Source organism: Diabrotica undecimpunctata, chromosome 6 (genome assembly GCF_040954645.1).
Source record: "Diabrotica undecimpunctata isolate CICGRU chromosome 6, icDiaUnde3, whole genome shotgun sequence".
NCBI classification, from domain to species: domain Eukaryota; kingdom Metazoa; phylum Arthropoda; class Insecta; order Coleoptera; family Chrysomelidae; genus Diabrotica; species Diabrotica undecimpunctata.
The window spans coordinates 93,629,637-93,653,806 of NC_092808.1; the positions used below are offsets into that span (position 1 = coordinate 93,629,637).

Below are 24,170 nucleotides of genomic sequence, written 5' to 3' on the forward strand. Positions count from 1 at the left end.
ATGAAAAATGTTGAACTGTTTTAGCGCAAGATTAAAAAATCTGTTTTATTTACCATTATAATACTTGTATACTCATTTCAAATTTAAAGTTGAGCAAATATTTTTAAGGTTTTTAAAAGGAAATAGTTAAAAACAAACTTTACGGGAAAGTTTATAGAAATTCTCATACCTGAATGACTTGGTAAATAGCTCCACACCCAAAACAGCTGAAAGCTCCAATATTATGGACTATAAAGGTCTCAGAAACTTGAAAATTTGCAACAATTAAACAACCAAAAATGCTAATATATCCAACATACAATCCAGCAGTATTTATTTTTCTTAAAGTCATTGAATAGTTGTTTTTTCTTTGTATCTCTTGCAAATATCGATATCTTACGTAGGTTATAATCAGTACTGAAATCACCAGAGAGTATTAGAACATATTAAAACTAAAAATAAAAACTTATACACATGTAAATATAATAATTATTAGAGGATTTGAGAAGAAGTAAATTTGGCATTTAAGCATTTACTGTAAAAACAATTTTTAATTTTTATCACATTTCGATTTTTCCTTCAATTTTTAACACCATTGTACCTGTAGAACTATTTGGCTGAATTAAAATGTCTTTTTTTTTTAATTTCATTGGGTAGTATTTGACAGAGTTGTTTTTGTTATAAATTCCTTTCAATAATAAATGTTTTTGTCATTCACAATATATCTGTATCATCGAGTTAGAATCTATGGAGAAGCTATGAGCATATTAACGTGTGTATTAAAAACGGCGTAGGTAGGCGTGGCTAACGATGATACCAATATGGCGGTGGGATCATGGCCGGACTCAATAATATTAAAACTACTATAAAAATATCATTAGTTATTCAGAAGATTTAATCATAATCTAAAAAAGTGCAATACATTTTTAATAAACTATGATTTATTTATCCCGCGGTAAACACTAAAAACACGACATATTATACATAAAGATAAATTAATACAGTCAAATACCATTAATTTATTCTCTGAAGTACGGGCCATTACTTTGTTTACATATTTGTATACTAACCTGTAGAACGTTATTCCTGAAGATTTTTATTAACATTGCTTCTGCTACTGCAACTACATTGAGAACAGGAAACTATTATTATGCACTATCACAATATATTATTACAGCTTCTATAAAAGTATTATAAAACTAAAAATATTAGAAAAACAACAAACGTAAACAAACATATACGATCTGTCAAAAGTGTCAAAACAATCTTAACAATATGGCCGAAGTGAGATCGTTTTTAGTCACGTGATGCCCTCTCCACAGATTCCAACTCGATGATCTGTATAAAAGGCTATGATGACAGTGACAGTTACACTGTTATTCCGGTCACCTAACGGCGCCATCTAGGAAAGAAATATGAACTACCATATTGCAATCATATTTTGTTCTTGAAACGATACGTTTAAATAATAATACTATATAAATGATATATTATTATAATTAATAATTATTTTAATAATATTTTAAGGTAGAATTTATTATAAAACAATGTAAAGGTTTACGTTATTTTAAATTTAAACCTTCTATCCTACTGCCATCTAGGTAAAAAAATCTGAACTACTCAAATCTGACATTTCATTCATATTTTGTTTTTGAAATCCAATTAAAAATACTAACAATATTAATTACATGGATAATTAGTAATACTATTAGTCAATAAATAGACTTTCTTTGGTCTTTTTTTATTGTTATTTATATTATTAACCTAACCTAACATGTTTATTCACAAACAACTGTACGGAAAGAATAGCTCACTATTTTGCGATAAAAAGTCGTATTCATGATTTAAATGGTTTTTTAGTGGTTTGTGGTGGGTGTAGAATAGATCGTCGGATCGTGACGTATGATACATAATTGGAAAAGAGAAGTGGTAGCGAATATGTTAAGATATAAAAAACACACACGCAATACCAAAAGGGTATTATATCATCTCTCCATTATTATTGGTCCGATTGGAGCGTATGATGTGTTAAATGAAAGATAATGAAATAAAGAATATATTAAGATATTAAGGAAAAACAAATAAGACACCTACCAAAAGGGCAGTGCACAGTATCTTCAATATTAATGAATGTATAGCGACATAGGAGATATCATAGGACACTATGAATAAAAATATATTTACTGTAAGACAAATTTTGATTTATTGTCTTAAAGAAAGCCTCTGGCTGAGTACAAAATAAACAACTGACCGAATCCTAACATGCAACATAGCAAATGAAGGGGGAGGATATAACGAATAAATTATACGAATATATATAACGATAAGATAGAAAAATCAAATAAAGCGACTATCAAGAGGGCGTTATACGCCGTCGCCTTCGACGCCTTCGTTATTTATGAACGTATAGCGGTATACGAGATATCACATGACACTATGGATGATGATAGACACACTATAAGGTAAAATTTGCATTATTGATCTGACGAAGTAAGGATATAGTAAGAAAATGATCAGAAGAGTCAGAAGAGTATCAGATCATACTTTATTATATTTACTTGGTTTACATGAAAGAAGTTTAATATTTTAAAAAATTAACGAGTGATTGCAGATTGCAATTGATTGGGCAGAATTACTAGTAATATGATAACTGTCAGTAATTCATGATTGATTAATGACTTTTTTCTAGTCCTTTTACTTTTTGTTTTGATATTTATTTAATGTGCAGTAATCTACAAAACTCATTGTCTACATGTAGGCAAGGCAAAAAGCTCGGGTTCGTTCGGAAAAATATTCCCATGAGATTTTTTTGCATAATCATTTTCAAACTCAGGTCCAAGAGATCGCCCAGGCAAACAGTTGTTCAATTTTTTTTAAACAAATTGTAACAATCAATTTTTTCGGCCCTAACAAATATTTTTTGAACTTTTTAGATCATTTTAAACAAAACAGGTTTTTTTTTAGTTTTTTTTTTTTGTAAACTTGATCATTTTCGAGTAATAAATACTTTTAAAGCACAAATTATATTAAGCATTAATAATAAACACAAATAAAAAACATTATTTTTTAATTCACTAAGGACCTAGATTCAAGCCCAAACCTTTATCATTTTCCGATAAGTATTTTGAGCGTATTTTATTTTAAAATATTGTTTTTTAATTGTTAATGAAGCGCTTATGATTAAAAATATATTAGAAAAATAATATATTTATGTTAATTAATTTTTAAAAGCCACGTAAAAGTTGACTCACTTTTGCAAACTTATAATTTATGTTAACGACCATTAGGTCGTTAAATATTTGTTTCATTCGTTAATTTGGATCTTTATTTGTATTGTGTTATTTTAAATATTAGATAATGATTGCATTTTAACTTGACAATAAAGGTATAGTAGGATTATTAGTGTTTCGTATTATTGCGCAGATTCGGTATTAAAAAGTGAAATTTATATTATCACATAATGTGTTTTTCAGTCAATAATCTTCTTCTTCTGGTTCCTATCCGTTTCGGATGTTGGAAATCATATTGGCAATCATGACCTTGCTCGCTGCGGCTCGAAACAGCTCCGTTGAGGTTTTCTTAAACCATGTTCTTAAATTCCGCAGCCATGATATTCTCCTTCTACCGGGTCCGCGCTTACCTTTGACTTTACCTTGCAATATAGACTGTAGCAGGGAGTAACGGTGCTGATTTCTCATAACGTGTCCCAGATATTGCAATTTTATGCGTTTGATCGTAAACACAATCTCTGGTTCCTTCTTTATTTTTTCTAGAACTTCTTTGTTCGTGATTCTTGCTGTCCATGATATTCTCAGCATTCTTCTATAAAGCCACAGCTCAAATGCTTCAAGTTTTTTAATAGTGGTGTCTGTAAGCGTCCATGCCTCCGCCCCGTACAACAACACAGAGAAAACATAGCATCTCAAATGTCTCATTTTTGTATCTAGGGATATGTTGTGACTTTTGAAGATGGCGCTCATTTTGTTAAAGACCGTTCTTGCCTTTCCTATGTGGCACTTTATTTCCTGTACATTGCTCCACTGTTCGTTTATAATAGTTCCCAGGTAGCAATACTGTTTTACTCGCTCTATCTGCGTCCCATTAATGTATAGATGAGTCCCATTTATATTCTCCTTGCTGATAATCATTTGTTTCGTTTTGTGGCTATTAATGTTTAGTCCGTACTGTTGACTGTACTCGTTTATTCTATATAATCAATATACCAATATATCTTCAATAATCAATATACCAAATATTAGCATTAGACATAAGTGAATGTAAATATAATTTTTGCAGACCTTTTGTAAATACGTTATAGAATAATATCGAAAGCAAAGTACTTACGAAATATTGAGCCAATTGTAAGCATAATTCCAAATATACAGCTTTCTGGAGCCCATGTGCCTGTGTCACTTATATAAGGAAGAATTGGTCTTACATGTTCGGTTAAAACTGATACAGTGTATCTGAAAAAATGAGAATTACAACTATATATATACATATATATATATATATATACAAAACTCAAATATTTGGGTTTGCAGGAAGATAGGACAAAGAAGTACTGTTTTTAGTCTACCAAGCTTTCGCAAATCTTTATTTGCATTATCAGGGTGCTACGTATGTATATATTATATTATATATATATATATATATATATAAATATACATATATATATATAAATATATATACATATAAATATGTATATTTATAAATGTATATATATATATATATATATATATATATATATATATATATATATATATATATTATATATAAAAATGATATTTAAACATGCGAAAAGTTCTGCAATCAGTGTTTATCGTTGTTGTTATAGTATTGGCTGTTAAATTTGTGTTCGATTGCTTTGTCGTAATAGTTTTCGTACTTATTTCGTTAACTAGTTATTTATTTTTATTTTAAAGTAAGACAAAATATTAGGTTAAAGTAACACTATTTCCCGTATACTCTATCAGTTTGTTGTAGAATAAAAATTGGTATAACCAGAGGTATAAGTTCACGCCATGGACCCGTCCCACCAGACAAAAAACAAATTATCTGGAAGGTATATGATCGACTAAAAAATACTACCTTCAATGGAAGCTGTTAGTCGCTGTTCTTTTTCAACATGAGTATCAGTGGCAACGGTTGAACGTATTGTGCCTAACAAGAAAAACTAACAATTGATTTTAAACGTCCATCTGCAAATCAGCGCTGACGAAAACCTGTTAAGTTGGAGCCAAAAAGTGAAGATAGGTTGTCATCTGTCTGACAGTGTTTCAGTAACATCTGGAGTTCCTCAAGGTGAGGAGACTTCTCCACTTCTTTTTAATATCTTTGTTAACGACACCAGTTCCTGTTTCCTAAATAGCAAATGACTTAAATTGGCAGATGACTTAAAATTTAAAAAAGTTAAAGTAAGAGACCAAGACGCAAGAACAAACTACACTTAAATGTAAAAAAATGATGTTTTTTAAGTTTTTCTCGTAAAGTCAATAGCATCAAAATAAGCTTTACTGTTAATATTCAGCAACTCAATTATCTTTCTTCTATTTAGGATTTAGGTGTTATTTTCGATACGAATCGTACTTTCTGTGACCACATACCTAAACACTATTTCAATAAATGCATCTAAATTTTTGGTTTTGTTACTAGAAATTGCAAGTATTTCATTGATTTAACAAGGTACTGTTGCTTAGTAAGAACTATTTTGGAATACTATTCAGTACATGGGTCACCTTATTTTCAGAACAATATTAATACAATAGAAAGAGTCCAGCATACATTTTTGAGATTTTGTGCTTACCAAGTTCACACTTATTCAAGAACCGTCGTGATATGTCAGGAGCTATATTTGTATATAAGATTTATTGGTTGTTCAATCTTGTTAAGCCAGATTAACTTTAATGTTCTTCATCAAGATCCACGTTACCACAATGTTTTCAATATTCCTCTCCACAGAACAGCCTATATTATTGACAACCCATTGAATAGATACATGGAGCTATTAAATAATCTTGATTTTGATATTTTCAATATAACTTTAACTCGGTTAAAAATTTGTATTGTTGAAATTTGTTTTTATTATATTTTGTTTGTTTTTTAGTATGTAAGATAGTTAGTCTCAGTTTTTAAATTTTTTCATAGTGGTTTTATACTATAAGTAATTTCAAGTTCTTAATGCTAACTTCCCGACGTACTTTAAACCCTCTCGTCACTGAGTCTACGCCGAACGCCTACTTGCTAAACCAGACCCTCCTCTATCATCCAGCGATCCGGAAGCGGAATGGCCGCTGTAACGCCGGCATTACTTCCGAAGCACGACCTTTATTCATTCACAGACTGTCAGCAAGGAGGCTCCCTTTCTCATTCCAGGTAGCGCGTGGAAGACCCTCATCGCTCACTCCGACGGGCATTTCCTCCTTCCCCACAGTCAGACTCACGCAGTCTAACCCATACAGTCTGGCCCACTTTTCTAGCTTCAACTTCCAGCATCTTTCCCTCTTACCTTTGCCGTTGGTCCAGCTGTCAAACGGCTGTTGCCTTTTTTCTTGATCACTGCACGGATATAGTTGTGTACGCTAGTCCAATCTGCTTTATTTACATAATTTCTCTCACCGTAACAAAATTCACACCTATCTCTCTTGCCATTCTGTTCCTTTCTACTATCCATCTGTTGCATTCTGAGATCGTATGTGTCACAGTGTCCAAATGTCCACAGTATAGGCATTTATCTGTGTCAGCCTTTCCAAACCTACAGAGGTAGGCCCTAATACACCAGTGTGACCTGTGGCTACAGTCCAACCAATCTCTTATGTTCGGGATCAGCATTTTCGTCCACTGTGCCACATCTTCCGTGTTATTCCATTCTTCTTGACATCTTTCAATTGACCTTTCCCTTTTCTGTCTTCTCTCGGCCATAGTAAGGTTTGGTCCTCTTCTCTCATAGAGCTCTTTTCTTTCCACCGCCAAAACATGCAACGGAACACATTTTATTCCTAACTGTGATATTGTATATTGTAAGTAATTTAAACAATGAGGTTGCCCCCTGTAGTAAATAAACAAATTAAATAATTAAAACACATCTATGCTACGAGTGCGGACAGGAAGAAGATCTAGATCACGTTCTACTTCATTGTTCAATTAATAAAATAATAAAAACAATTCATGGGATATATATAATGCGCTACAAACTGCAGGAGCGGTTGACACTTTTAGCATCAAAGTTATATTACAAAATATTAATCAAGAACAAATAGAAGTTTTAAATAAATTTTTAAACATGAATAAGAAAAATATATAAATAAACCATATGTTTATAAAGAAAATAGCCCAAATATATACCTCTTCTAGGTTGTTAGAACCGTAGGTAACTTTTTAGACTGCGTAATGCTCCATTGTTACCCCAGAGAGAGAAAAGTTTAAATTTTGTGGTGTATATTTTTTACTAACAATGTTACTAAGAAATGTACTGGCTAGTGAACTGGTATGCACGCCACTAGTGAAAAAAATGAAGAAAAAGAAGAAAAAAAGAGGAAGAAGAAAAGAAATGGCAATATAACCCAAGAAACCAAATAATTCTCAACGATTACTCATTAAATTGCACATACATTTATTTTACATTAAATCTTACACCACGTATAATTTTGTATAAATAAATATGTATCACCATTTTTATATTTTAAATTTAGAAATATTATAGAATATACACTATCTATATATTCTAGAAGTGTTATAGAATGTACTTATATATAACACCCTAACTTGTAATTTTAGAAGTTGTTATGCAACACATTTATAAAATGACAGTTTAAACTGTCAAATTAAAAATAAAAAATAAAAAGAATTTATATAATTCTTATGCTATGCATCTATTTCTACATTAGTTTAGAAAGTAACTGCCAAGAATTTTAGCGATCTACAATTACTAGAAGTATACAAAGAAGTATTAGATATACTTACGTTATGAAAACTGTCAGAGGAATCCAGATACCAAATAAAATCGGAAATACATATATTTTTCTAAAGGCCATTGCTGTTTTTTTCTAAAACTGAGTGTAGCAACGAATTTCACCAGGATGTCTATTGCAAGCACATTATCCTATTGAAAATTGAAAAATACTGGTCTACATATTTTTGGTGTGGAATGTGTAAGGTAATGATTTCAAATCATTGTTTAATGGTTTTCTAATATTCTTCGCTTGGAATTATGTTTAAAATTATTTGTAAATTAATCGGTCGGATATCCGACAGAGGTCAGATAAGAAATATTATACACTCTAGATTTAAACAGAAAATTTCATTCTCGTGGAAAGTTAGGTAAATCACCTTTATTCATGTCATAATATTTTATATTGTATACATTGCGTTACTATGGTTTTTAAACTTGTATTGGGAATCGTTTATTTTCTACGTTAATATAATTAACTTATCTTGATATAAGAAAATTAATAACACGTCTATTTATAATTTATTTAAAAGGTAAACTATTACGGATTAACGTAAGTTTTTATGTACAATAACATTAACCGTCAATCTATTATCACACAACGTGTTCTAAATATTATGTACCTACAGTATAATAATAATTATTTTTCTAAAATTCCTATATTAGATTTGCTCCATTTTCTCACAATTATCTTGTGGCAAATAAACCACGTAGTAAATAATAAATTGTAGATGTTTCAAATATGGATCCTCACTTTTGTTTTATAGGGTAATAGTTTCAATTTTTAACCAATTTCTATATATTTTTCTGCAAATCTTCTACAAACCTTATTGCATTACGTAGTGCATTCCGTTTGTTCAAAAAATTACGTTGTGCTTTTAAGTACTCCTACCACGTTGCTCTAAATATGGTCCCCCTTCTATCACCTAACTAAACACAAAATAAATATAGTCCGTCTAGAAAGTATCCGGAAAAAAGAAAGCCGAATTATAATTTTACGGTATTTATTTCTATCACTTGAAATATAAAATTTCAAAAAATAATTCATCTCATTTACTTATACAACCTCCATTTAAATCTAAACACTTAACTAAACGTCCAGGTACACCTGAAACTAGGTCAAGGCCATAATTTTCGGTAATGGTGTTCCAGGCCTGTAAAACTGATCGAATCAAACCTTCTTTATCTCGTGGCGCTGCTAGTTCCACTTCAATTTTCATCAGTCCCCATATTTTTTCAATGGGGCTAAGATCTGAAGATGCTGCTGGCCACGGAATTGTTGTAAATTCGTGTTCTTGCATCCAAGCTTGAGTATAAGCAGAAGTATAGCATCTTGCATTATCTTCCTGAAAACACCACCCCTCTGGATGTAAAACATGAGCCGTGTCAAGAAGAAAACCATTTAGGATATCACAATATTTCGCACTATCAACATCAACATCAGAGAGATGAGGCACCATGCTGAGATATTGCTTCCCAAACCATTACTTTAGTAGGAAATTTGGAAATTTGAACGGTCACATTTCCTCTTGATAGGACTTTGAGATGATTTGCATCAAGCTGGAAACAACTTTCATCAGATATAAAGACGTTATTAAAATTATCTTCTCGAAAACGTTGACAAAAATCTATTCTTCGTTGCCTTTGCAGAGGTGTCATTGTAGGGATTTTTTTTGGATTCCTTGATCTGTAGCCTTGCTTTTTCAGTAACATGCGGACAGTTTCTGGGCACATTTTTATTCTTCGTTGATTTCCAAATCTATTCGCTAATTTTCGAAACCCTAGGCGTGGATTTTGTCGTCCTAAAGCCACTAGAGCATTTAAATTGATTCCGCGAATCTTACGCGGTCTACCCGAAACTGATCTATGTCTCATATCTATGCCATTTTTTATCCTCTTTATTGTCTCATACACTGCACTTTTTCCGAGTTCAGTTAATTGCACTAATTTTTTAACGTTTCGGACACCCTTTCTATACAATTATTTCACCACTTTTTTTTCTACTTGCGACATTATTTCACAAATCTTAAGTCTGTTTACAAACAACAATATTTGGCAGATGGTATTGTCATGCGATTTTGTCCATAACCTGCTATCGGCATAATCTACTTGATGCATTACTTTTGTCTTTAAATGTTACAAAGAGGAAATCTATTAAAACTAGAAAAAATATAAAATTTCGGATACTTTCTAGACGGACTATATTTTACAGATATCATTTATTGGCAAAATACACATTTTACAACATTTGTTTTCAAAAATCACAAATAATTAATAACTGTCCTGTTCTGCACAAGAACATTGTTCATATGCCCGTAATTGGCACATGAGACAACAAATCTAGAGCTCTTCTCCTCTGAAAATTGACCATCACAAAACATTATCTGTGTCATTGTTTTCTGGAATGTTACCTATTTCTTTTAAATCATCGTCTTCGTCAGCTGGTACAAAATCCTTCTGAATCGCTTTCAGGTTTCTCCTGTTTTTTTTTTGACTTTTTGTTTGCTAATTCAAAAATAGCAAAGACCTTCCTTTTTATTTTTTTTTTTTTAGCAAAGTCTTAAGTTATAGTTTTTGATTTAGCAGGCTTTCTGCCTCGGCTGGCTGTTTTCTTTTTAATAGCTGGTAAAAGTTTTTAATAGCTGGTAAAAAAGTTTTTAATAGCTTGAACAGCTATGAGATATTTTCTTTGCTATATCTCGGTTGAGTCTCGATATCTTTTGAAAGATCTTTTGGCGATTTTGGTGGTTCATCATTGTGTTTAATATAGTTCTCTAACGAAGCAGAACTGCAGTTCTTTGCTGCTTTATCTTTTCTGCAATAAAATCTGCTTCAGAAAATATGTTCCATTAAAGGGCCAAATTCCAGTAACCTTGAAGCCTTTAACTGCAATTTCAACTGTTTGACATTTAAGAAACGCTTCACCAAGTGACTCTGTCAAATCTAAGGACTGCAGCTTATGAGTCGTGTGAGGTGACAATGAAATGATAACTACATTATGCTCTTTAGCCAACCTAATAATGTCTAAATTGTTTTATGGCTGTAATGCCCATCCAGTACGAGAAGAAGTGGCGACTTTTTACTTGGTTTGAAAAATTTGAAAAAATTCATCTGCAAGAAAATACTTTAGACCTCCTCATCAACATCAAGGCTGACATCCTCTCGTAAACTATTTTAGAAGGGATGATACACTCAATATACTTCTGTTGTAAATCAGCTACAGAAAGCACATTTGGACGTCCCTTCTTGACAACAGTAACGGGGTTGTAGGTACCATTCACAGAATTCTTAACGTAAAATGCTTTTCTGTTATCACTTTTGAATAAAAAGGGAAAAACATTGGAAAATTTTAAAGATTGCTAGTCATCAGTGCGAGTACTCTTTTTCATGTTCTCTAAGAGTGGTTGTACATTGAGGAAATGTTTTTACTTCATAACAGTTAATTTAAAAGGCTTCTTTTTATTAGATTCCTTTATAATTGTATGCCACTCCTAAGGAGAGTACACAAGAGGAGCATACTTTCTATGTCGTTTTTCTATAAGAGCAAAATCCCTGTCAGAGGAAAGGTGAGTCCGCAGACTAAAAAATGGTGTGTAATAGACTTAAACTTTTATTCCTTCACTGTCTGGAACCATAAAGACATTAAAAGCCAGTTTTTGTTTTGCCGGGACAATTATCCATGAAGAATAATTACTTCACCTACTTCACTTATATCTACTTCACCTATCTATAAGCTCAGAAATTTTATGAGTATTGAGGTAATTTCATCACTTCCTCTTTTACCCTCCAAACAAACATATGACCAGCGTGTTCCGTACAATGATGGATTCCTAGATTATACATATATATTTTCCTGCAATAAAATGTAGGGTCAGTGATAAATTTGGGAATCGGTAACGCTTGCTGCAAGTCAAACGATATAACACATGTCTTGGTATGAATTTTAGACCGGGCTGTTTCGCTCTTCAGTAATTGTTGCATTACCTAAGTCTTACACTTGTGCAAGTTAAGTCTTGTTGTTAATTCGCTATAATCTTTTTTTTATGATTTTGCTGACTCTATCTGCATAGTAATTTCGTCGCATATCTTGCAAGTGTCTGTTTTTGGCAACTTGAATCCAATATTATACTCGGTACAGAATATCTTACAGTAAGTATGCTCCTTAACTGGTTCAATCCCCGCTTCTTTGCACCAAGGGACATATCGATCCAAATAGAGACTGGCTATACTGATATTATGGTCCAGGTAAACTTTATTCATGTTCTTTTGTCGATTCTAGTGACTTTGATACTTTGAAATTGAATGTATGTGATTTTTAACACTTAGTATTTCTTAATCAGATATTTTATTCACACGGTTTGTATGCTTTTCATTGCTTCTTTTTGGCATTATATTTCCTTCTATCTTCTTGCAAACTATGTTATTTACTCTGTCCTTGTAAGCTGGAAGTCCATGGATATTAAAAATTCTGTTTTACAGACACGTGTAGTTTCACCGTTAACATTAATGGAGTAGACTGCATTGCTCTTTCTATGCGATTCTTGATTTTTTTGCTTCTTTCGGTAGAACCTTTTTTTCTTTACTATACATCTATACATCCAAATAAGTAGCTATTTTGTAACTCCCATGAACCAAGGTTCCAAAACTCGTTAAAAATATTGCTCTAGTGGGCCTGAAGCTTTTCCCTACACATCTTAGTGCAACTGCAAGGCGGTCCCAATTCTCGACCAGGCACATTTTTTTTCATTTTGTCGCTTATGTATGGTTGCCCTAAATTTCGTCGAATTTTTCTTTTTGATCTTGAATAACTTCTTTGTCTCCATCGACTTGTTGGAGTTTAGTCGGGTGTGTTTGGTTTTGTCCTTTTTCTTGACGGACCTTGTTCATTATTCTACAACAAAATGTAATAATATAACAAACCATGTCATAAGCCACTACAATGATACTTTAATCTTGAATGGTAATAATGTGACAAGCCACATTTAACAAAAAAATTACATACCGCTGAATTTTCATCACTTGAGTCACATCTAGATTATATATAGTCAAGATCAAACGTCGACTCAACTTCAGTATTTTTCTTATCCTAACTTTATCTTATCCTAACTTTACTTGCAGCTATTCGGAATAGTCTGATTGTAGACGTATTGAACCACTTCCTGAGGTTTTGAAGCCAAGATATTCTTCTCCTTCTCGATCTGTCTAAGCTTTTTTACTTAATGGCTAAATTAAGCGTTTAACGAATTTATTCTAATGTTTGCGTGCTCACTGTATATTTCGATAAATTGTTGTGGTTTTGACCAGGAAAAACGTTGATTTTTCAATTGTCGGGCATCCTATACTATGAGACTTTTTGGTATACCGTGCCGGTATAATTGTCGTGACAATATATCTCCTTGCATTATCCCACGTTTTATTTTTATTGGTCGGGTTTTATCGTGTATCTTATCAGTCATAGTAGCATTTTTGTAAATATTGTAAATAAGTTCACTATACCTATCGTCAATCCTGCTGTCATTCATTGCTTTTATAGGGCTGTCTATTTCGATCGTGTCGAACGCTTTATGAAAATCCATGAAATTGAGGACAAGAGGTTTGTTGTATTCTATAGATTTTTCAATGAGCGTCTTTACTGTATGGAGGTGATCATTGGTACCATAATTTGATCGGAATCCTGCCTGCTCTCTCGATTGGTAGAAATCTAATTTTCTCTCCAATCTTGATGTCACTAACCTAGTGAAGAGCTTGTACTTGTATATGTGGTTCAACAGGCTAATAGGTCTATAATTCTCTAGGTCTGTTCTATCTCCTTTTTTATGTAGAAGAATGGTTATAACATTGTTCCATTCTTTGGGTACCTCTCTTTGCTGCAAACAGATTAAACAATTTCCTTAATTGATTTAATAGCATATCTCCTCCATTTGCGATATCTTCTATTACAATTCCATTCTTTCCTGGGGCTTTGTTATTTTTCATTTTTCTTAACGCTTGTCGAATCTCATCTACATTTATTTCTAGTATTAGTTCGGAACCTTGATTCATGATCTTCTTTGAAATGGCTGTTTGTATTCCTGTTTGATCTTCTCGTCTACTTCCATATAATTCCTGGTAGAACTCTTCGACGACCTGTATTAACTCGTCTCTACGTGATATTATTTCATTTTGCTTGTTTCTTAATTTATGGATTTCGTATTTCCCATTCGTTAGCTTTGTACGTAGAACTTTTAAGCTGTTAAGCCTAACAGCTTAACAGCTTAAAAAGACGGTGTACATCGCTTAACCAAAAAATGTATCGAGTAAACACTACGCAAAATATAATTAAGAGGAGGAAAATGTCAGCATTGTGCTTGTTATCCTTATCATTTGAAAAAAAGAAGAAAAAATGTTGGATGAAGAAATTATTTGTTGATCGTGTAAACTGTTGTGAGACGAAACTGATCAATTTCATTGATAAGGATAATTATTACAAAAAATACCCCATAATGGACTTTTCTCCGTTGCTGGAAAAAGTTGGTCTACTCATTTCCAAAAAAGATGCCGTCATGCGTGAATGTGTCAGTACTGAACAATGCCTTATAGCAACTTTACGCTTTCTGGCCACTGGAAGGTCATTTGAGGAAACTTGCAGGGTATAATAATTTTTCGTGCAATTGAAAGTTATTTTCTATTATTTGTTTGCGAACTAGGGATCTTTGCTCAGCGATGTCGGACAGACAGCACCAATTGAGATTTTATTTGGAGCTAATGCTGTAAGCAAATTGTATACAGGGAGAAAATATCAGTTACAAAGTGATCTTGTAGTAAATTTTCTATTTTAATTGGGAATAAGCCACAATATTAGTTAGAAATTAAATATATTTGACGTTTGGACTTTCACTTCGGAAATCGTTATCAAAATATTCTGAAATTGAAGTCGAAACGTCAAATAAATTTAATTTCTAACTAATATTCAGACTTATTTCCAACTAAAATAGTAAATTTGCATAAGATGCCACAAGAAAATAACTTCGGAACAATATAAAGAAACAGTTACTTCTAATAAATCTAAGAGCAAAGAAACATCAGAAGCCATAAGTACCATTTAAAAATCTCTTTATGTAAAGCTATAGGTAAGATTTGTTTTGTTTGATTTTGATTTCATCAGGAAATTTCAATTTTATATGTACAATATACTTTTTTATGTACAATAAATATGATTAGTTAATATCTTGTCTTATTTGTCCCAGCCAAACTCATTTTTCATATTTATTTCGAAGATAATAAGTTCTTACACCTGATAGTCTGAGCTAAACAAGGCCTAACAACTGGTTCCTAAAGAAAGTTGTTAGTTTTATTATTCTACAGTGGCTCCCAACTGTCAGTGGTAGTTTTATTGTTACCCATTGGCACCCACCGTTTCTGATGGGTCGGTCAATGGTTACAACTCTTCTTTTGAATACCACATAGTTACTAGGTTACTGTCTGTATAACTAAATAGTGGTAGATTAGTTACCAAAGAGTACGGCTTCCATTTTTACTTTGTCAAATAGATCATCAACTATTAGCGACCACGGTAAAGGTGGTAAGATTTTTTCCTGAAGACAAAATTTCATTGCTCTTATAGGGGTGTACTGATCTTTGAAGTGGGTAATTATGTTTATAATTCTAAAATTCTAGGATTCTAGAACTATAAAAGCATGTACAAATAAAACACGATATTATTTTTGAACTTAGTTTATTAAACAACAGTAAAAATCTACTCAAAACTAACAAATTATAAACCGTAACAGTTCCCAACAAAAACAAATTTAGTTAACGACAAATAAATGTTTTCTAAACTACAATAATTAAACAAGTAATAATAAGATAACTAGAGTATTGACTTATGAAAAGTAGTGATATTTTTAGTCCAGTCGATTTAGACAAAACAAATTACTAACCTTGCATGGCGAGCTAACTATCCACAGCATCGCCGCGTAGCCGCTATCTCTAAGTTAAAGCCGTCCGTTTTTACTCAATATGTCAGCCATTTTCAACTTTTCGACAAAAATAGTAACGACTTAATTATTTAAATTATTGCAATTTCGGTTTTCTACAATTTCTTTTTTATAATTTTTTCGTGCGGTCGATAAGTTAATGGGGAGAATAGTGACAAGAAATAGGTGATACGGAAAGGTACAATTATTTAATTATCATGTTTATTATTAACTTTACGACATAAATGTACATAAACAAAAATGGTGACACTTACATATTATGCAATTTTAATTTCTTTGATTTTTTGAGCTATAATTAACATTTAAGGTCCTACGCCTATGACACTTTAAACGAGATACAAGCAATTAACGAACCCTAGGTACTGACGTCATTAACAGTAGGCCATAAACAGCAACGAAACTGTCTCCTAAACAAAGGCTAGGTTTGTCAACCGACGCTCTTCGGAGGATACGTATTGCAACCAAAATCGGTAGTGTTTCGTGTGCGGAGAAGCTACAACCCAAAATAACATTGTTGCAGTGACGAGGTGTTTAAACTCGTTCATCATTAAGCATTATTCGTGGTAGTGAAAAACATAAGTGTATGCTTGACAATCTTGACACCGGGGTCATATTTTAAAGGTGCCAGAAAAGGTATGCGAACAGGGAAGCTAGCGAAAATGTCACGTAGAAGAACCACCGACACATCTCGACTATCATCAGACATTGTACATAAGGTGTACGTCCTTAAATATTGGTAATAGCAAAAATATAAAAGAGACCAAAATTTTATAAAATATAATTCTCATTATTTTCGTTTGTTTTCGATTTATGTTGTAAAGTTAATAATGACTCCCCCTTGACCCCTTAACCCGAAAGATATAAGAAATTGTAGGAAATCGCAATGACCACAATTTAAGTCCTTCCGATTTAGTCGAAAAGTTGAAAATGGCCAAGATATTGAACAAAACCAATTCTCATTAAACCAATCCCCACAAGGCGTTACGGTCATGCCTTATCACATACGTACGACCTTAAATATTGATTTTATCAAAAGTATGAGATCAAAAATTAAAATTGATATCGGCTAACGCGGCGGCGAAATACAGTCGCGATTTTTAATTTACTCTTCAGTTCACCCTCCTAACGATTAGAACAATAAAATTTGGGATAGCTCGCCATGTAAAGTCAAATTATATTACGACTAGACACTATTTATATTAGACTCTAAACCGTATAAACAATAGCAAAGAATACTACAAGATTACAAAAGTCCTTAATTATAAAAAATAGTTTGGCTTGGTTATAGACCTATTAACAATCCTTTAGACTTTAATCAAGTTGATTAAATTAAGTCGAAGTCAATGTATAAACTACATAACTTGTATTACTTTTGAAACAGCTTTTTTTATTCATTAAAATTCGTAGGATCACCTTGTGTTTGGTTCAATTGTGTTTACTGTTTCATCAGTAATATATGACGTAGCATCGACTGATATCTCTAAAGATGTAGAAATGAACAGAAGTGTTGGATCTTACAGTGATGGTGTCAACATATTTAATAAATCAAAATCGAAGATTTTGTTAAAAGAATGTTACACGTTGGAGATAAACTACAAGACGAAGTCAAAGTGGCAAGAATAAAAAGACTAACGACAACTAATAAAAGTTCACGATACCAGAATAACCGGCTTACAATTAAAATCCAAAAGAGTTCCAAAACAGCGAGACGTCGTGATTACGACTAGCCTTTGCTGAAAAACATCAAACATAACGTAGAGTTTTGCTATATACAGCTATTTCTGCTTAAACTCGAATGATGGAATAGAAAAAGAATATCGACGTCCATGAGAAAAAAATAATTAGTTTCATTTTACTAATACATTTCGGTACTCATACCAAGCAGGCTCAATTATGGTGTGGGTGGCATATATTTGGGGACAGGCATATACTGGATGTTAATTTTTGGCGAAACTTAGATCGGTACCTTACTTCAAGATCACGTTGTACCTTTTTGAACCTCATATTGGAGAAAATTTCCTCTTCATCTAAGATAATACTCACCCACGCAAGGCTTGTTTTATTAAGAGAACCCTAGGATTAAGAATTCCTCATATTTAAAACGCTGACATCTTGAGAACTGATCTAATTAAAATATGAGAAGATATTAGTCAAGCAATGAACGATAACATGAATAGACACTAAAAGTATGAAAGGACAACAAGTAACAAAAAATATACTTACATTCCTTTAAATATATCGATATGTTCATATATATATATATATATATATATATATATATATATATATATATATATATATATATATATATATATATATTTGTGTGTGACCTCCGATGCATCTGGTTCTAAGCAAGGAAAAATAGAAGGGATAGATTAACACCTCTTTAAAAAACCAAAGTTTAGCTGGCCCGTCAAATAGTACTCTGTGAGGACTCCTTCAGGGTTAAAGATGAAGACCACAATGACGATGAAGGCGGATAAGGACATTCCAAACGGTGTACTTGGCGAACATGGCAGCCCGGCTTTTAGGCATAGTTGAGTAGCATATACTAATGTGTATGTTATTATTGGATAGTAAAAGACATGACCGTATTAATTTTTAAACTATGAATTGTAATGAGGAGAAGAAGGGGAAGCTACTTTATTCAGAATCCCGAATCAGTCAATCATCAAAGCTACATCCAAAAAGGAACAAGTTACTTATTATGGTTTACCGATGCCAAGATCCGACGTGAGGAGAATAAGCAATGTTAACAGGGCACAACCAATCAAAATCTCTGTTTACATAAAATATAATAGTTCTTCATTAACTATATCTAGATGGAATGTAACAGCATGTAAACGGCAGAAAATTGAAAAACAAAACGACTCTAAAAAAGTGTAAAAACCCAATACAACTATATAAAAAATGTTCAAAGGGCAGCGGGATAAGCATTGGGCAAGTATGAAAAGACTGTCCAAAAAAAGGCCTATTGGTGGGATAAAGAAATCAAAGAGAAAATAAAAATCAAACGTAATAAATACAACACGTTTCTGAATGTAAAAATAGATCAACGTGAACAAGAATTCCAAAAAGGTCAAGAAGTGCTACAAAGAGCAATTACCAAAAAGGAAAACAAATGTTAGGAGAAAAACTGCTCCAAAATTAACACTTACCTGGGAAGTTGTAGAAGTACCAAAAGTTGGAAAGTACTTAATTCTCTTCGAAGAGAAAAGTTTGAAGATATCATCCCTCCTATTAGCCTACGTGAATGATACGAATACTTTGAAAAACTATTGACGGAGGAAAGGACAGATTATCTACAAACACATCCTTTTGTACAAGTAAATACAATAGCATCCTCACTTAGGATTGACAGTAGAGAAGTAAAACAAGTCAAATGTTGAAAAAACGGAAAATCGTCAGGTTCAGGTAATATCCTATCAGAACTACTAAAATACGGAACCGACAAACTATACAGACAGCTAACCAGCATGTATAAAAAATGTATAAATAGAGAGAATTTACCAAAATAGTGGAGAACTTCGGTTGTATTAACCATATATAAAAAGGGAACTAAAGGCATATGTTACAACTACTGAGAAATAGGAGTGCTAGTTACTATTTCGAGAGTTTACAGAAAATAATAAAAAAGATAATAGGGGCAGAATACAGTGATATAGAGGCCGAAGAACAGACTAGCTTTAGAACGGGTAAATAGACTATTGACCACCTCTTTACAATTACCCAACTTATAGAAGAAGAAAAAAACGGCACGTAACTAAGCAATTCACCTGCTATACGTAGATCTTCGAAACGCATATGTACAACAGTGTACCACACCAAAACTATGGGAAGCTTTAAAAAATTAAACATAAATGTAACTTTAAACAAGGTAGTGCAAGAACTCTATAAAAGCCACACAATCAGCATAAAATAAAGATGGGCCAAGAGATATCCAAAGGGTATCACACAGCAGAACAACTAGTTGAGGAACCAACATTGAAAGAAACTGTACACGTCATAAAACATCTGAAAAATAATAATGCGCCTGGCACAGATGGAACTTCTGCCGAACTGATAAAGAATGGTGGACCTGTGCTATGGAAGCTTATCCATAAACTAATCTGGCACATACGAACACTAGAAAACATACAGAGAATTGGAAAGTAGATATCATGTTTACCATGTACAAGGTGGAAACAAACGACTCTACGAAAATTATAGGGGCATAACAGTGTTAAATGTCGCCTACAAGGTATTATCAGGAATTATATACAGCAGTCTTGAATCATTTTCGGAAAAAATAATTGGTGAATACCAATGTGGTTTCAGACCAAAGAAGTAAACTATAGACTAAATACATATGTTAAGAGGTATACATGAAAATGTGCTGAATATACCATTCCAATTTACAACTTGTATATTGATTTCAAACAGGTGTTTGATGGAGCAGATTGACAAAAAATTTTAAAACAACTATCCATGTTAGGAATACCGAAAAAGTTAGTTAAACTTATACAAATGTCTTTGGAGGTTTCAAAAGCCATGACCAAAATAGATGGAGATACGACAGAGGCATATGATATTGAAAACGAAGTTAGGCAATGTGATGCAATGATATAAACAACACTTTTTAATCTAACTGTGAAAGCTATTATTAAAATATTAAATATGAACGTTTATTTTAATACAAGATCCACTCAAATATGCGCATATGCTGATGATGTTGCCATAATAAGCCGCGATAGAAGAGCATTAAGTAAAAAGCTATAGATTTGAAACGGGAAGCCGTTGCTTTTGGTCTAAATATAAATGAAAGGAAAACAAAATATATGGGGTACACAAGGTCAAATCGACATGAGAATCTGAAAGTAGATAATCATACCGACGAATATGGCTCCACCTTTCCCTACCGAGGATCAATAATAAATGACAGCAAAAACGTCAGTCAAGAAATACAAGTACGGATTCTTAGCGGTAATAAGTGCTCTTATGCATACAAAGACAAAAAGTAAGTTATTGAATTGTAAGTCTAAGCTTAGAATCTATATATATATATATATATATATATATATATATATATATATATATATATATATATAACGGTATTTATGCGCCACGCACTTCCGGTAGAGATCTATGGAAGAGTATCACCGAGCCGCAAGCCTTTATCTCTTGCCGTACTGCTCCACCATAGGCCGATCAGACACTAGCACATTCTAGTCTAAGCCGCAGATTCATCTCGAATTTTAAACTGCTTAGTTTAGCGTTAGCCTTTTTTATTTTTCTGTACACCGAGCTGGGGCTCTAACCCACATCCACTGAACCATTCGACAGTGACGCAAATGAGAATCGGCCGCCTAGCCCGCTTGGCTATCTCACCGGTAGCTAAGAATTTACAAACCATTAATTCGACCTGTGGTCGCAAATGGATGTGAAACGTGAACCCTTTCAACCACTGATGAAAATCAATTGAGAATATATGAGCGCAAAATATTAAGAAATATATTTGGACCAACCCAATGTAGCGATGGTTCGTGGAGAATAAAAATAAGATTTGCGATGTCACAAAGACTAAACTGGCTTGGCCACTTAGAAATAATGCCAGATAATCGAACTGTAAAAATAATCCAAAGACGGAAACCTCAAGCAAATTGGACAAGACGAAAGGCCCCGTAAAAGGTGAATAAACGATGTAGAGGAAGATCTTAAAACCATGAACATCAGGCAGTGGCGAAGGAAAGTATCCGACAGGGTAGAATGAAAGACCGTAGTTAAGCAGGCTGAGACCCACAAAGTGTTGTAGCACCTTTAGAAGAAGAAGAAGAGGAAGAAGATGAAGAAGAAGAAGAAGAAGTGGAAAATGTGTATCTACCGGGTGACAGAAAGGCTTATATTTTTATTCCAAATTTGTTTTCAGGCTCACTATCTGATAAGCTGCAAGTAGAGCGAAACCCGTCATAATGTCGCTAAAATACATTTATGTATATACCTGTTACGATATAGCTAGGGAAAGTCATATTAAATTTATTTTTTAAATATCATTGAAAGTAGTACGCAGCTCAGGATTAACAGACTAATATTTAAATGAAATATGTATTACTATCTAATCTACAAAATCTTCCGTTTGATAAATTTTTATTGCATTTTTACAGCATTTTATTTATAATTTGTTAAATCATCCCAAGTCTATCCATTTTAGTGTTTGCTAATTTGGTTTCTTACGCCTACTGGCTTTTTTCCTAAAACAGTAATATTGTGGTAAATCGAAACTAAAAGCTAAAAAAATAAACCAAATAAAGCAGAACCCTGATTATTCCAAGTAGTGTTGGGAACACCTGATTTAGCAAATATACGTTATCAACAATTTATTAAAGATTTTTATTCGTATAAATAATAAAATGCTAGAATCTTACATTCGGGTAAGTTTTTTATAGTTTTTTATAGCCTTCTTTTGCACCATTCAAATTTGTTACAACATAGTAATTTTCTTTGTAGACCTTGATAAAGGTGGCAAAAAACCACCGAAAGCTTGGATTCAGAATAAATAGTACGCCTTAGCAAAGCTCTATTTTTTATTGACTACCACACCCCAAAAAGAAAAAAGTATTTACATATATATATATATATATATATATATATATATATATATATATATATATATATATATATATATATATATATATGTATATATGTATATATATATATATATATATATATATATATATGTGTGTGTGTGTGTGTGTGTACGAAACGACTCAGATAATCGAAGGTTCTACTGTATACTGCTTGGAAGCTTGTAAGCCCAGAGGCTGCTGTAAGATCTGTGAGTATAGAAGCATTTATTTAAAGATCTCTTGAAAAACACAAACCACCTTTACGTAAAATAGGTAAAAATTTTACTCGTAATAAGTTCTTATTACAACTAGTTATTATATTTATTACTTAAAAATTTCCTACCTTAAGAAAGGTAGGAAATTATGGAGAGTATTTTTGTCATAATACTTGGTTTTGTCATAATGTTTTGGTTTGATTTGTTTTTTAAATTTAGTCTATGGCTTTAGTGGTACACATCGAATACTTTTAGGGGTACAGTAAATCATCATCAATTGAACTATTCTCTAAAGTTGCGACCATTAAACATCATTCTCACTACATCCTTAACTTTTTCCGTGATTTTCCTGAATATTAACATAGTTGATGGTATTGTGGCCCCATCATTGGAGGTCCTCCCATGAGATATAAAACAAGTGGATTACGTCATGAAGTATTTACCTCATGGCGACGTAACGTCGTAGTTTCACCTATTTAACTATATATTACGTCACAATAACGTCTAGTTCCTTGATTGATATTGCTTTCAGAAAATAAAATTCCAAATCAAATTCTAATTTTTATTTTCCTTTATAGTCCATTCTTCAGAGATTTGACCTCTAACAATCATAAGAATAAACTGAATTTAGCTGAGAATGTCAATTTTGAGATCCCAAAAAGGTTCAAAAAATTTTGCCACTCCTACCCCCGGGCTTCCCCCTAAAACCACTCCTCGTAGTGGGGAAAAACGGAAAATATCGATCTACCAAGAATTTGTACGTCGTGATAAAAATATTTCAAACAAAAAATGTAGCTGAGATAATTTTGAACAAAAATGTTAATCAGCAGTTTTTGTGTAGACTGAACTCTCAGAAACAACGGTTTTCTTCAACATCTATAACATAAAATTTCGATTTTAAGTTTTGGCAACAATTATGAGGTATTTGAAATATACCTGAAAATGCTGAATTTAAAGTTTCACATTACAAACCATCTTAACCGTTTAAAACTGCTTCTTTTCGTTTGTAGAGGTACGTTTTTTGAAACTACACAAATTCAGCTACAAATTCCATCGAATGCTGTATTCGTAGAAGCATTTCCCGTGACACAAGGAATGACTCAAAATCAGCATATCACTTGTTAAGCTTATCAAATTATTAAGATCCGAATATTATAACATCTATCAAATTTTGTAATTCAATATTTTAATAATATGAACAAAGAAAGAAAAAAGAAGAGATATAATGTGTTATTCTTTAAACATACTTTATTTTAAATGCTTCAAAATTATCATAAAGTTAAAAAATGGAGTAAAAAAAAATTTAGAAAGCAACAATAAGCAAATTCTTTGGTAATGATCCTAAGTATTAACAGCCTGCATTAGCTTAGTAATGAGCAGTAGACGCCAGCATAAGGTAAGTACATGTTATCATAAACTATCTGAATTTAGCAGTAATTAAAATTGGTAG

At 32.4% G+C, this 24,170-nt stretch overlaps 2 protein-coding genes across 4 annotated transcripts in view; both read right to left on the reverse strand.

Annotated features, from left to right (window-relative positions):
- LOC140443562 (DNA damage-regulated autophagy modulator protein 1-like) overlaps positions 1-8,318 on the reverse strand; it is a 60,223-nt gene extending 51,905 nt beyond the window's left edge. Inside the window, exons 1-3 of one of the 3 annotated variants that reach the window (XR_011951235.1) lie at positions 7,942-8,316; positions 4,324-4,445; positions 170-396 (exon numbers count right to left, since the gene is read on the reverse strand). Coding sequence is in view for 2 of the 3 variants with exons in the window: in XM_072534892.1 (XP_072390993.1) it covers positions 170-396; positions 4,324-4,445; positions 7,942-8,012 (420 nt within the window). In the remaining variant the exon portion in view is untranslated. Of the gene's footprint in view, positions 1-169; positions 397-4,323; positions 4,446-7,941 lie in introns of all 3 variants that reach the window. The other 2 variants (XM_072534892.1, XM_072534890.1) reach the window with 2 other exon arrangements.
- A 7,353-nt stretch (positions 8,319-15,671) lies between these two features.
- Positions 15,672-24,170, reverse strand: part of LOC140443563 (DNA damage-regulated autophagy modulator protein 2-like) — a 77,999-nt gene continuing 69,500 nt past the window's right edge. Inside the window, exon 6 of the mRNA XM_072534893.1 lies at positions 15,672-22,130. Coding sequence (XP_072390994.1) covers positions 22,097-22,130 — 34 coding nt within the window. The 3' untranslated portion in view covers positions 15,672-22,096. The remainder of the gene's footprint in view (positions 22,131-24,170) is intronic.